At 45.0% G+C, this 15,646-nt stretch overlaps 1 protein-coding gene across 4 annotated transcripts in view; it reads left to right on the top strand.

The window, feature by feature from the left end:
- The window catches only part of DIAPH3 (diaphanous related formin 3), a 481,747-nt gene that overhangs the window by 60,255 nt on the left and 405,846 nt on the right, over window positions 1-15,646 (top strand). For all 4 annotated transcript variants that reach the window (XM_039507674.1, XM_039507681.1, XM_039507691.1 and 1 more), the window contains one exon: window positions 2,296-2,426. In XM_039507674.1, coding sequence (XP_039363608.1) covers window positions 2,296-2,426 — 131 coding nt within the window. The remainder of the gene's footprint in view (window positions 1-2,295; window positions 2,427-15,646) is intronic.

Below are 15,646 nucleotides of genomic sequence, written 5' to 3'. Positions count from 1 at the left end.
GATTAACTAGCAATTGGCTGAGCCCTCAAGGGTTAACTCCTTGTTAATGTAGCCTCACACTCTACAAGGCAGCACAAATGGAGGGAGGGGAGACAGCATGGCAGACAGAGACACACCCTTTGTGAGACATGTGCATTGCTCCTTTAAGTACACTGACCCCACTCTAAGCACACTGCCTTTTAAAGTTAATCAACAAGCTGAGACGGCAGCTGCTGCCAGGAAGCTCCCTCTGTCCTGAGCCCTGTCGTGTGTCCCCCCTGTTCTATGGAAGATGGGGTAAGTGGGGTGCAGGAGCAGGGGGGAGGGGGACACCCTGACATTAACCCCCCTCTGCCCCCTCCCCCCACACACATAACAAGCAGGAGGCTCTGGGGAGCAGCTCCAAGGCAGAGGGCAGGAGCAGCATATGGCAGGAGGGAGGGTCAGCTGAACTGCTGGCAATTGATAGCCTGCTGGGTGGCGGCTGCACAGGGAACTTAGGGGAATGGGGAGCTGATAGGGGGGCTGCCGGTCCACCCTGGTTCCAAGCCCCCACCAGCTAGCTGCAACGGGCTGCTCTTCCTGCAAGCAGTGGACAAAGCAGGTGGCTGCCAAACGACGTTATAAGGGAGCATTTGTACAACTTTAAACGAGCATGTTCCCTGTTGATCAGCAACATAATAACAAAACTTTAACCGGGATGACTTTAAGTGAGGAGTTACTGTATGGGTAATATTTAAGGAGTAATGTATTGATATTGAAAGTATGTTTTACATACTTGGAATAAAATTAGTCATCTGGAGATATGTCTCGGTGACGGTCCATTTGCGCAGGGGCTAGGAGTGTTGTCACCCCATTTGGCCATTGATGCAATGCGCGATTTAATTGTTTAGCTTTGGGAAACCATCAGAGGGAACGACAATCAATCTAAACCACTTAAAGGAAGTGTATGCAGCCACTGCCCTGCATCTCTTGTTTCCTTCCTCCCCTGCCTCAGTCCATGCTGCCTTGTAGAGCACGAGACTACATAAACAGCGTATTAACCTTTAAGGGCTCAGCCGATTGCTAGTTCATCATTTAGCTGCAAGGCATTCCCTGGGAAATATCCCACCCTCTTACTCTGGGACCTCACCCAAGCTTCACAATCCTTCATTGCTGAGCACAATACTAAACTGTTTGTTGAAAATTGTTTATGTACATGTACAGTATACGTTTTAATGTCTTTTGTCTGGTGGAAAAAAATTCCCTGGAACTTAAACCCCGCCCCCCATTTGCATGAATTATTATGGGGAAATTGGATTCGCTTAACATTGTTTTGCTTAAAGTTGCATTTTTCAGGAGCATAACTACAACCTTAAATGAGGAGTTACTGTATGCATAAATGTAGACTCAGGTTTGCATTTTATGATTTTATTGTGTATTGTAACCATTTGTTTCCACCACTCTTATTACTTTAGTCTTTCTTACAATAAAACAAAAGTAAGTTTATTTAAGTGCTCATAAGTGCTATGGTTTACAGCAGTTGTGGTTTAAGGTAAAACTTGTAAATAGGGGTGTACTATACCTCTGGGTGCAGATGATCTGGCATTTCGGTGAGTATCCGTTGTCGGGCTGGATATTGCAGGGGAATGATTCAAACAGTGTTTTAATGATTCAACACCTGTTTTATTCCAGTCACTTTTCTCGGTACCTTAAAGCTTTTTGAGATGATCTCTAAAGATAACAAACTTACTCATTTTTCATGTATGCTACATTTTGAGTATCTTCACTAAAATTATCTTGGACTTGGTTCATTAAAATTACCCTTTTTTCTGTTGTACTTTAATGTTCTGATATTAAAAGAGGTAATCAAAAGGTCTGCTGTTTTTCTGCTTAGTGAAACAAGTAGCCATAAAATGTCAAGTTTTCACCGCTTGTAAAACATTTTGTAGTTGAATTATGTATTTTTGGTACATTCTGGATATTTTTCTCTTCTCCTTTGTTATGCTGGTAAAACTTTCATTTAAAATTTAAATATCATGCTACACTGAACATACCTGGGCTTTGTCCTACAGACAGGTGTTGCTTTCTGTCTTTTGCTTGGTTCATTTGCAGTCATAAATATTTACTGAAAACTCAAACAACGTATGATACAACTTCAAATATTTCCCCGTTTGTTTTACTCACAGTTTAGGATTATGTTATAGTACAGTTCCTAAAATGTTTTTTATTAAGCATCAGGAATCAAGATTTTCTCATAAATAGCAATTGTACTGGGTAATCTGTATAAACTAATTGTGTACCAGAAAGAAAATCAGTGTCACTTTCCTCTTGCAGGGAAGCCTCAAGAGCAGCCGACAGATTACAGCACAGGAATTCATCCTGGAACTAAAATCTGGAGCAACAGATGAAAGACTTGTCACTTGCTTAGAATCTCTACGGGTTTCTTTGACCAGTAACCCTGTCAGGTAATTCCTCCATCTGCTAGGGCATATTGCAACGTTTAACAATGTTCTGTAGCCTTTTGTCATAGAATTTTATAATCATTTCTCTTCTAAATAAAATGAATAGGTGAGTTTTAAGTATGCATACTTTGATGCTATTTGATTTAATTTACTTCTGTTAATGCCGTTCTGATGTTAAAGCTGTCTGTACATTTTTTTTTCTTTTCAGGTTCTCTAATTTTTACGTAGGCTCTTATTTTCTTCCAGACAAGAGAAGAGTAGGGGACAAAATGTGAAGTAATTTTTATATCCAAAGAACAGTCAATTCTGGCTACATCTGAATGCTACATATGGATATGTCAGTGTTGTTGTAGTTGTGTTGGTTCTAGAACGGGTTGGCAACCTCTGGCACGCAGCTTGCCAGGATAAGCACCTTGGCGGGCCGGGCCAGTTTGTTTACCTGCCGCGTCCGCAGGTTCGGCCGATCGTGGCTCCCACTGGCTGCGGTTTGCCGCTCCAGGCCAATGGGGGTGCGGGAAGTGGCATGGGCCGAGGGATATTTTGGCTGCAGCTTCCCACCAAAGCTCACCCAGGCGTCGTCAATCTCCCTGGCACCGGTCTTTGTCGTGCTGTCGCCGAGATCTCAAGGGTGCTCCCCCATGTGGCACTGCTCCCTGTACCCCCAGCACTGGTTGGACCATTTGGGGCACCTGTCTATGCCCCTTCCTTCCCGGTCTTCGGAGGGTAATGACTTCTCAAGCTCGGAGGCCCAATTCATCTCCTTGCCCAGGCAACATGATTGGGTTCTGGAGAGTGTGTCCACGGCATTGGTGCTGACCTGGCAGCAGAGCCTGGGGCCGACTCAATGACCTTATTGGAATGCATGAGGCAATCCCGTCAGGCCGGTGCCCCACTCCTACCAGTCCTCGGTAGCTCTTTCAGACAGGCTGAAGGTGGCTCCGCGGTACCCATGGCTCCAGGCTTGGTTCATGACGTCCCGGAGGCTGCTGCGGGTGGGGAGCCGGTATCCACTCCAAGGCTGTCCTTCCAGAAGGCTGAGGGGAAATATGATTGCTTTTTATAAATATATCAGAAGGATAAATACCAGGGAGGGAGAGGAATTATTTAAGCTCAGTACCAATATGGACACAAGAACAAATGGATATTAAATTGGCCATCAGGAAAGGGGAGCAGTGGAGGCAAAAGACATATTTGGCTTCAAGACTAAGCTTGGTAAGTTTATGAAAGGGGGATGGTATGATAGCCTAATTTTTGCAATTAATTGATCTTTGACTATTAGTGGTAAATATGCCTAATGGCTTGTGATGGGATGTTAGATGGGGTGGGATCTGAGTTACTACAGAGAATTTTTTCCTGGGTATCTGGCTGGTGAGTCTTGTCCACATGCTCAGGGTTTAGCTGATCGCCATTTTTGGGGTTGGGAAGGAATTTTCCTCCAAGGCAGATAGGCAGAGGTCCTGGGGGTTTTTCGCCTTCCTCTGCAGCGTGGGGCATGGGTCACTTGCTGGAGGATTCTCTGTGCCTTGAAGTCGCTAAACCACAAGTTGAGGACTTCAATAGCTCGGACATAGGTCAGGGGTTTGTTAAAGGAGTGGGTGGGTGAGATTCTGTGGCCTGCATTGTGCAGGAGGTCAAACTAGTAGATCATAATGGTCCCTTCTGACCTTAAAGTCCTGTGAGTCTGAGACACCCCTGGACCTCCCCTGGTCGTCCAATCATCGAGCAGATGTGGTGGTGGGGCCTTTCAGAGCTAGCTCACTGGACGATTTCTGCGAGCATCAGGCACTGGCCTGCAGGGTGGCATTGAACTTGGGCCTAAAGGCAGAGGCGATGGAGGAGCAGATGGGCACATTTATATAAGGTGCTCTCCACGTGTGCCCCAGCGTGGGTTGCACTCCTGGTACACAAGGGGGTCCTGAACATTACCAAAACCATCTGGCAAACCCAGTATTCCATCCCGCCCACCTCTAAAAGGGCAGAAAAGAAGTACTTAGTGCCCTCAAAAGGGGTCAAGTACTTGTATTCTCACCCACCACTGGCGTCATTGGTCGTGATGGCAGAAAACAAAGGGGACAAGCAGGGGGCCACCAGTTCCACCAGTAAGAATAAAGAGGCAAAGAGACTAGATTTGTTTAGTCATAAAATTTATTCCATGGCCAGCCTCCAGTTTCGGGTGGCGAACCACCAGACTTTCTTTGGCTGCTACAGTTTTAACTTGTGGGGCTCTCTCCTCAAGTTCAAGTACTCCATGTCCTAGGAGGCGGCCCAGGAGTTCACGACCCTGGTGAAAGGGGACCACAGCAGCCCGGTGCTCTCTCCAGATGGGCTGGGATGCAGCTGATTCAGCTGCCTAAGTGATGGTCTCTCGTGGTGGTTATGTGGCAAAGTTCTTGGTTCCAGACCACCAGTCTGTCCCAGGAGATGCAGACCTCTATCCAGGACCTCCTGTTTGATGGTGTCGGCCTGTTTTTCGACCAAATGGATGTGTGTCTGCATGGCCTGAAAGATACGAGGGTGACTCTCTGCACCCTGGGGATGCATGCTCCTCAGATGTCCAGGCAGCTGTTCAGGTCTCCTCCGCCACCTAGACAATGGCAGCCTCGATGGGACCTGCGAGAAAGAAGAGATGCCGCGTTTAAGCGCCACCACCCTTCGTCATCCCGATCTCCTGGACAGCCTGGCCTAGTGAAACACCAGGGGGACTAGAAGTGCTCCTTTTGAGGGTGCGCTTGGGAGCCAACTGCTTGGATCCTTCCAACACTTTCCTTGATTGCCTTTCTCCCCTACTGCTCGGCCTGGTTGCAGGTTACGTTGGACCGTTGGATCCTGGACATAGTGCCTTCGGACTACACCCTGCAATTTTTGGCCACTTCTCCCTCCTGCCCCCCCCCCACCCAATTCCCCGTCCCGCTTCAGGGATCTTTCTCACGAGCAGCTCCTCATTCAGGAGGTCAAGAATCTCCTGGGCTTGGGGGCTGTGGATGAGGTTCCTCGGGATATGCAAGGAAGAGTATTCTGCTCCTCCTACTTCCTAATCCTGAAGTCAGAACTGTGACTCAGACCCATTCTGGATCTCTGAGGCCTCAGAAGTCGCTCATGAAGTCGAAATTCTGCATGATATTCCTGGCCTCCATCATCCCTTCCCTGGATCTGGTGGACTGGTATGCTGCTCTCCATTAGAATGACACTTACTTCCTGTCTCCATATTCCCAGGACACAGACATTTCCTGTGTTTCCTAGTGGCGGGATGCCATTTCCAGTTTACAGCGCTACCCTTTGGCCTGTCCTCGGCCCCCAGGTGCCGATGGTGGCTTACCTGAGGCGTGGAGGGGTCAAGATTTTCCTGTATCTCAATGATTGGTTCATCAAGGGCAGTTCTCTGGAGCAGGGCCAGAGGAACTTCGATCTGGTGTGCCCCACTTGCAGCAATTTGCGTCTCCTGATTAAATACAGAAAAATCCACATTAACACCTGTTTAACATGTAGAGTTCATCGGAGCGGTTCTTGACTCCACGTGGACCAGGGCCTTCCTAACGGAAGCGTGCTTTCAAGCAGTGTCAGTCTTGATTGGCCACATAAAGAGTCAACCGCTCACCTCGGCCCACATGTGCCTGCGTCTTATGGGCCACATGGCCGTGTCTACTTACATGGTAAGCAATGCCCAACTTCATCTGAGGCCCCTGAAGCATGGCTGGCCTCGGTCTACATCCCAAGTAGACACCCCCTGGACCTGAGTGGTCACACGCTCTCATCTCTGGACTGGTGGCAGGATCCCAAGCTAGTGCTGCAGGGAGTCCCCTTCGCGACCCCATCGCCCTCACTCACCTTGGTCTTGGACATATTGGATCTGGGCTGGAGGGCCCATCTGGGTGAGCATAACACCCAAGGCCGTTGGCTGCAACACGACTTAGTCCTCCATATCTATGTCAGGGAGCTCAGGGCGGTTAAACTGGTGTGCCAGGCTTTTTTGCTCTACCTGGAAGGCAAGGTGGTGCAGGTAATGGTGGACAATACTGCCGCAATGTACTGGTGGGAAGGCGTACGTCAGCACTCAGCCTCTGGGACTTCTGTGTGTGGCATGCCATTCATTTGGTGGTCACCCACCTGCCCAGAGCCAAGAATGTCTTGGAGGGTTGCCTCAGTGGAATCGTCTCATCTTGCCAAGAACGGTGGTTCCATTTGGAGGTGGTCAGCCTAGTTTTCCGCAGGTGGGGAACAGTTTGCGTCCAGAAAGAACGGGAAGTGCCATGTGGTCTGTTCTCTGCTGGGCATGGACAAGGGCTGCCTGGTTGGGAGCGCTGATGTATGCCTTCCCGCTGGCGCCATTAATCCTCAGAGCCCTGCTCAAGGTGAAGCAAGATAGAGTGAAGGTCATCCTGATAGCCCCGGCATGGCCTCAGTAGCACTGGTTCGCCATGCTTCTGAGCCTTTCAACAGGCACCCTGTTGCAGTTGCCTCTTCGGCTGGATCTGCTGTCCCAGAACCACAGGAATCTGCTGCATCTGAACCTGACGGCGCTACACTTGATGGCCTTGTTTCGGAGTGTCTAAGTGGGGAAGAACGGCAGTGTTCTTCCGGTGTCCAGCAGGTCCTTCTGGGCAGCAGGAAACCCTCCACCAGGGCTACCTAAGTGGCTAAGAGGAAGTGGTTCACATATTGGACCTCAGATCGCCGCATCCGGATGGAAGAGGCCCCCACTGCATGATATCCTGGACTGTTTGCTGCACCTTAAGCTCCAGAGTCTGTCGCTGTCCTCCGTCAGGGTGCACCTGGTGGCCATTTCAGTTTTCCATCCTCCGTTTCACGGCAGGTCGGTGTTCACCCATCCTATGATGGCGCGGTTCCTGAAACCTCTGGAGCACCTTTACTTGCATGTTCAGGACCCGGTCCCTCCTTTGTACCTGAACTTTGTGCTATCCAGGCTCACGGACCCTCCTTGAGTCCCTGGCTACCTGATCCCTTCTGCTTCTCTTCTGGAAGATCTCCTTTTTGGTGGCTATAACTTCAGCCTGTAGGGTATCTGAGATCAGGGTACTCATGTCAGAGGTGCCTTATATGATCTTCTGTAAGGACAAGGTTGAGTTGTGTCCGCACCTGGCTTTTCTCCCCAAGGTCATCCCCAGTTCCATACTGGTTGGGACACATACCTACCTGTCTTTTGCCCGAAGCTTCGTACTACGGTTGAGGAACACAGGCTGCATACTCAGAACATCCAGCAGGCATTGACCTTCTACGTAGAGAGGACGAAGCCGTTCCGTAAGTCTACACAATTGTTTGTTGCTGTCATGGCCGGGTTGCCTAGTGTCTACCCAGAGAATCTCATCCTGGATTATAGCCTGCATCTGCTACTGCTATGAGCTGGCAGAGGTGTCCCCGCTAGCGATTTGTGATGGCTCACTTGACCAGGGCACAGGCCTCATGGTCAGCCTTTGTCGCTCAGGTGCCGATCTAGGAAATTTTCTGAGCCGCTCTGACAAAGTGGGAAAGTTCTTGATGTGTTGTTTGGATATTGAGTGGGGAGTATTGACCTGGTTGCTGGGGAGTTTTGCTGAGACTACCTGCATTGGGGAAGGGGGGATACCTGAGCATGTAACATGAGAACCCAGGAGGGTGGTTGGAGGTCAGGTAACACCTCTGCCCAGGAAACTGGACAAAGGACACGAAGGCTGGGGGAGGAGCTGGGGGGAGGCTGAGTGAGAGGCTGGAGGTAGTTTCAGTTTGGAGCTCCAGGGAAATGGAGAGGGGCTCCCTGATGGGGCTTGGGCTCCCTGACGGGGCTGTGGCGTCCTTGGGGCCCCCAGATGGACCTAACTAAAGGGGGTCCTGTTGTCTGTACCGGCAAGACCTGTTTTGGACTGTGTTCCTGTAGTCTAAATAAACCTTTGGTTTTATTGGCTGGCTGAATGTCATGGTGAATCACAGGAAGCCAGGGATGCAGGGCCTTGTCTCCCCCACACTTTGTGACAGCCACAACCTGGTAGTCTGTCCACACATTTGCTTTGCAGTATGCACTGACCCAGCAAGCTTGGGCTGATGCTGGTTTCGGCGGAGTAGTACTCCAATCTGCAAGACTGTGAACTCGAAGCCCACTTCCAGGGATTCTGCTTGTGAGTCCCCTACGATGGAATCAACATGGGCAAGCACTCGAAGAAGAAAAAAGTGTTAATTGCCTTGCGTAACTATTCTTTGAAATGTGTTACTCATGTCTGTTCCATTATCCGTGCTCCTGCCCTTTCGTCATAGTTGTTGGCAAGAAGGAATGGACGTGAGCAACACCTTTAGAAGAAGAACAGTTACGAAAGGCAAGTAATGTTTTTTTTCTTCTCTTTCCATATGGAATGTTTTAGTTTTTGTTCATCTACTGGGAAATGATAATCTCGGAGGTTAAGTTCAGCCTGTCTCCATTGTATAGGGTTGTTCCATAAGACTTGTAATGCTATTTATACTCCAGCTGTTTTGAAAGGATAATTGTTCCTAACTATGTCTTTCAAAATTTGGCTAGCTTTTAATTGGGTTACCAAGCATTCCAGTGAATTCTCCATCACCAGCCATTTTTAAATCAAAATTGGCTTTTTCTAAAATGTTCTAGTTCAAATAAAAAGTAATTCAGGGAAATCCCATGGCCTGTGTTTTGCAGGTCAGACTAGATAATCACAATGGTTCCTTCTGGCCTTATAGTTTATGGAAAAAACAACAAACTACACCCTCACACTGAACTTAGATTTTACAGCTCCTACTTCCGCTTCATCGTAGAAGGTATATACTTAGGGTGCTACTTTTAAATTGGTGCCTGGTGATGTTCCACTATGACTTTATTGGGACATAAGCAGCAGGAATAGGCATCACTTTTCCCTTTTGAAAAGCTAGCTTTGGAAGGATAACCACCAACACAATCCATATACATAAGTGCTTGCTTGTTTCAGCATGTTATGTAAAATGACAGCACAAGATAGTCATGATACTACTGTTTTTTCTCCTTTAGAGGAATAGTTTTAGGTTATGTGGGGTGATTGGCTCAGTGCTGAATGGGGCACAGAAGGTATTGTCTATTTGTTACGGGCTCACCTGAGCCAGTGGGCATCTTGCAAAGTCTGTTTGCCATAATATTACAGTAATAAACTGATATTTGTCTCAAGATGGCCACCTGGGCTTTTAAGTTCCATAACATAAAACAGTCTTTTGCTGGTCTAGCCAAAAGCAGGAGCTAGTTAAGCCTCTCAGGAAGTTGGGTTTTCTGGTTAAGACAATGAAAAATGTTTCCTCCCTTCTCCTAGCTTCACCCTGAACTGATGTCTGGAGGAAACAGCTAGATGTTTTAATCTGGCCTGCTCGGCCCTGATTGGCTTCTTTCTTCCTGCTTCCATCCCTTTGAATGGCCTTTCTAGGCAGTTCTTGGTGTTGTAAACTAATTTTTGTCACCTCTAAAACACACCACCCTCAGATGGGATGCGCCAAGTTGGAGGCACCTCCAGAAGGTGGCACCCAACACTTGGTACACCATGTCACACCCTTCTCCAAGGATACAAAGGGAAGCTCTTTGGATATAAACATTGCTTCACATTTTCTATCTGAAAAGAAAAGAGGAGTTCTTGCATGTATTTTGTCTTTTTTTAACCAAAAATCTTATTTAAAAACTGTAAAAGTGACAGAAATGTGGAACTTGCAGTGTGAACAGACAGTATAAAAATGCACTATGTTCCTCCACACCCTTCACTTTTTAATATTATGGATGTAGGACCTCAGTTTTATTGGTGGTGGTTAGCATTTGTTGATTTTTGTGGAAGAAGGAAATTTTGAGGAAGAATTTGAGATGAATGAATACTTGGGTTAGGAACAATATTTTATGTAAGTGGTTCAATATAAAATGACAGGAAAATGAAGGGTAAGGTAAGGGGAGATACAGTGGCAGGGGAAAGGGAGTGGAGGGCTAGTTGTGGGAAGTGAGAGAAGAGATTAAGCCTATAAAAATGAGGATGTGAAGCTTAAACTAGACAGAGAATGCAAGAGGAATTCGGTGAAGGTATTTGAAGGAAGGAGTAATGTGAGCTGAGCAACATTTAAAAGTGATACTGTTTAGCTTCATTTGACTGGAATATGGTAACTGGAACAGCTTGTAGCCTGATTTGGGGTGTGTTAGTAATGTTGATTTAATTTATCCACTTAATTTTACTTAATTAATTTTAATTACTACTAATAATAATTATGTATACTAATTAGTATGGGTTTAGGCTCGCCAATTTGATCAGAAGATAAAAGTTAGTCTTGAATGAGGCTTCACAGAGTTTATAAAAGGACCTTTGGGTGTATGACAGGAAGCTCAACTGAGACAGATATAGTCATAAAGACTTTTTATTAAAATCAATGAAATAGTAAGCAAATGGTAAAACAGAACAGGGGTCGGCAACCTCTGGCACACGGCTCGCCAGGGTAAGCACCCTGGCGGGCCAGGCCAGTTTGTTTACCTGCCATGTTGGCAGGTTTGGCCAATTGCGGCTCTTACTGGCCGTGGTTTGCCATCCCAGGCCAATGAGGGTGGCGGGAAGCCGTGGCCACCACATCCCTCGGCCTGTGGCGCTTCCCGCTACCCCCAATGGCCTGGGACAGGGAACTGTGGCCAGTGGAAGCCGCAGTCTGCCGAACCTGCCGACGTGGCAGGTAAACAAATTGGCCTGGCCCACCAGGGTGCTTACTATTTTACTATTGACATCACGTAATTACTCTTGTTTTGCAGTTAACTTTGCATAACAGTCAAGCAGGCTGGAATCAATATAGTATTGCAATAAATATACAGTAATATGTTTTCAAGACTTATTACTGTACCTACAGATCAAAGCTATACAGCTTTCAACTTGATGTGAACAGTTCTAAAACTGTAAAATTGGTTTCACTTATCTCTGTGAAATCAAATCTACTTTAGTCATTCCCTCTTGCGCTTCATAGGACTGAGGTTGAGTATTTATTAGAAAACTGGGTTGTCAACATGTATGGTGAAAAATACTTCTAAGTTTTTGTGCTTGCAAACTACGTACTTTGTTTTTGACAAGCTGATGGATAACCTTAATTTCACAAAAAGTAGTGATGGAGAGAAAATTATTAAAAATGTTTAATTCCAGAGAAATTGTTATGAATAAAACAAGCACAACACAATAAAATCAAGCTCTTGCCAATCAGTTTTGCCTTTGTTTTTAGCTGTTTTAATTTGTGGAGGATCTAAAAATTAGTCTCCAAAACTAGCTTTTTTTGATAAATAACAAACGAACGTCAATACATTTTTGAGTTCAATGTAAAATCAGTGTTCATGAGATGGTTGTGTTTAGGATCCTCAAAAAGGAAGAAAGAGTAGCAAAATAGAGACCCTGGACTTCTGAAAAGTAGACTTTTTGACTCCCTTAGGGATCTGATGGACAGGATCCCCTGTGAGGCTTATATCAGGGGGAAAGGAGTCCAGGAAAGCTGGCTTTTTTTTTTTTTTAAAAAGAAGCCATCCTGATGTGAAGAAAGAACCGCAAATATGGCAGGTGACCAGCTTGGCTTAACAGTGAAATCTTCGGTGAGCTTCAACTAAGAAAGAAAGCTTACAAGAAGTACAAACTTGGACAGACGACTAGGGAGGAATATAAAAATATTGTGCGGGCATGCAGGGGTGTAATCAGGAAGGCCAAAACACAACTAGAGTTGCAGATAGCAAGGGATATGAAGGGTAACAAGAACGGTTTCTACAGGTATGTTAGAAGAAGAAAAAGATCAGGGAAAGTATGGGTCCCTTAATGAATGGGGGAGGCAGCCTAGTGACAGATAATTTGTTTTTTTCCCCCTCAGTCTTCACAGACAAAGTCAGCTCCCACACTGCTGTCCTGGGCAACACAATATGGGGAGGAGATGAGCATCCCTCAGTGGTAAAGAACAGGTTAAGGACTATTTAGAAATGCTGGACATGTACAAATACATGGGTCCGGATCTAATACATCTGAGGGTGCTGAGAGAATTGGCTGATGTGATTGCAGAGACATTGGCTATTATCTTTGAAAACTCATGGCGATCGGACGAGTTGGAAAAAGGCAAATATATTGCCTGCCTTTAAAAAAGGGAAGGAGGAGGACCCAGGGAACTACAGACTGGTCAACCTCACCTCAGTCCCTGGAAAAATCATGGAGCAGGTCCTCAAGGAAACCATTTTGAAGCACTTGAAGAAGAGAAAGGTGATCAGGAACAGTCAACATGGATTCACCAAGGGCAAGTCATGCCTGACCAACCTGATTGCTTTCTATGATGAAATAACTGGCTTTGTGGATATGGGGAAAGCGGTGGACATGATATATCTTGACTTTAGTGAAGCTTTTGATATGGTTTTCCACAGTATTCTTGCCAGCAAGTTAAAGTATGGATTGGATGAATGGACTATAAGGTGGATAGAACGCTGGTTAGATTGTCCTGTTCAATGGGTAGTGATCAATGGCTTGATGTCTAGTTGGCAGCCGGTATCACGCGGAGTGTCCCAGGGGTTGGTCCTGGGGCCAGTTTTGTTCATCTTTATTAATGATCTGGATGGTGGCATGGATTGCACCCTCAGCCAATTTGCAGATTATACTAAGATGTGGGGAGAGGCAGATATGATGGAGGGTAGGGATAGGATCCAGAGTGACCTAGACAAATTCAAGGATTGGGCCAAAAGAAATCTGATGAGGTTCAAAAAGGACAAGTGCAGAGTCTTGCACTTAGGATGGAAGAATCCCATGCACCGCTGCAGGCTGGGGACTGAATGGCTAAGCAGCAGTTCTGCAGAAAAGGACCTGGGGATTACAGTGGATGAGAAGCTGGATATCAGTCAGCAGTGTGGCCTTGTTGCCAAGAAGGCTAACGGCATAGTGGGCTGCATTAGCAGGAGCATTGCCAGTAGATTGAGTTAAGTGATTATTCCCCTCTATTCGGCACTGGTGAGGCCACATCTGGAGTATTGTTTCCAATTTTGGGCCCCCCACTACAGAAAGGATGTGGACAAATTGGAGAGAGTCTAGTGGAGGGCAATGAAAATAACCAGGGGGCTGGAGCACATGACTTATGAGGAGAGGCTGAGGGAACTGGGCTTCTTTAGTCTGCAGAAGAGAAGAGTGAGGGGGGATTTAATCGCAGCCTTCAACTACCTGAAGGGGGATTCCAAAGAGGATGGAGCTCGGCTGTTCTTGGTGGTGGCAGATGACAGAACAAGGAGCAATGGTCTCAAGTTGCTGGGTATGAGGTCTAGGTTGGATATTAGGAAATGCTATTTCACTAGGAGGGTGGTGAAGCACTGGAATAGGTTACCTAGGGAGGTGGTGGAATCTCCATCCTTAGAGGTTTTTAAGGCCTGGCTTGAAAAAGCCCTGGCTGGGATGATTTAGTTGGTGTTGATCCTGCTTTGAGCAAGGGGGTTGGACTAGATGACCTCCTGAGGTCTTGTCCAATCGTAACCTCCTATCATTTTATGATCTGAGTCTAGTTAGGAGAATTTGTGGGTTCAAATTAAAGGAGTTAAATAATTGAAAGTCGCATGCTATTTGAATCGCTGTTAATACTTTTTGTAACAATATAAGGGAAATTTTTAAAATATCGGGAGTATATTGCCTTATCTGTTCCAAATGTTGCCCACAGCAACCAAGTCCCGTGATGATCTATGCATTTCTACATTGTCCATGTCCCTCATTGGTCTTGCTGAGTCACTTGACGCAGAAGTAATGTGCATCAATGTGATGTTCCTAAAGAGCCTTTTGAATTTAAGATTTTAACTAAAGCAACAGCTCATTATTATATGCTCCACTGTTTTTTGTTACCTGCAAAGCCAAATAAGAATATAGAAGTTCTTGCAACATACTCCTTTCCGGTTTTTGTAGCTTGTTTCTTAGCAGTTACTAGAAGCACTAGCATCAGGAAGTTTTCTAGCACTGCAAAGTGACAGTTGATTCTATTTTTGTATCAGGTTGCTTTCCATGGGAAAAAAAGACGTACATTGATTTAGTAAACAATATTTTTTTAAAACAAATGTTTTAGAGTATTAGATACCTAGGTGAATCTTGAGAAAGAGAGGCATTTGAATATCTAAATGTTATGCCTTACTTTTTTTTTAAACTGTTTTTGCAGGTAGCTGACAAGATGGTAATTATTTCAAACTTAAGTTTTATTTTCATAATGACATTGGATTGTTGTTCAGACTTAGTATTGTTCATGTGGTTACTATAGATATGGCACCTTAAAATATTCTTCATTGTGAAATGCAGGACACAACAGTGAACACTAGGAGTTAGAACACTGTAAGTAACTTAATTTTATTCTACATCAATCAGTTTTTTTCTGCTCCTTGCAATTTGTTTTTTTACTGGTAATAAAACATATTTTACCTAGGCCAAATCTTTAATGAGTGTTTTTGTTCTGGTTATGTAGCACAGAAGAATTATTCTCTTGCTAATGCCCCTTAAAATTAATTTTATCACTTTGTGTATAGTAACATCACTTGTTCATTTAAACATCTGAATTTCTTTGCTAATGAAGCATCTTGATGATATATAAAAAGTTTATTAATCCATATAGCAGGGTTTTTCTGCTGTTAATTTGGTGGTTGCAATTGATGGTTTATAAAAAGAGATTAAATTAATTTTAAATAATCAAGATCCTCAGTTGAAAGGCATAATAATAATAAAGGAGTGCTTCCCTTTCCTTTGATGTTCAGAGGCATAATAACACTGAGAAATAATATTCCAGACCAAAAAAAAGCTAGCGAATAAAGATGGTTAAATCCAGATTAGACTGAAGCCTTAGAAAGGGATCTCACAAAACTGGGTGACTGAGCAACAAAATGGCAGATGAAATTCAGTGTTGTTAAATGCAAAGTAATACACATTGGAAAATATAATCCCAATTATACATAAAAAAAATTATGGGGACTAAATTAACTGTTACCACTAAAAAAAATAATAATAAAAAAAAATTGGGGGCCACCGTGGATAGTTCTCTGAAAAAATATGTACAATGTTCAGCAGTAGTCAAAAATGCTAGCAAGGTTACTGTGATATTGCACTCCATATGTGTTAGTGAAATACGCTTATGAGTGTAAATATGCAACTGGAATATGCTTTATGCAAGAGGTCTCTTGTAAGCTTTTATAACAAAGGTTATAACCTACTGAATATATTCCTCCTATTTGTATGCATGTATCATTCTTGTATCTAAAGCTAGAAATATGAAGTATAACT

This window comes from Mauremys reevesii, linkage group 1 (genome assembly GCF_016161935.1).
Source record: "Mauremys reevesii isolate NIE-2019 linkage group 1, ASM1616193v1, whole genome shotgun sequence".
Lineage (NCBI taxonomy): Eukaryota > Metazoa > Chordata > Testudines > Geoemydidae > Mauremys > Mauremys reevesii.
Note: the sequence above shows the minus strand (reverse complement) of the source record. Positions and strands in the feature narration are given on the sequence as shown.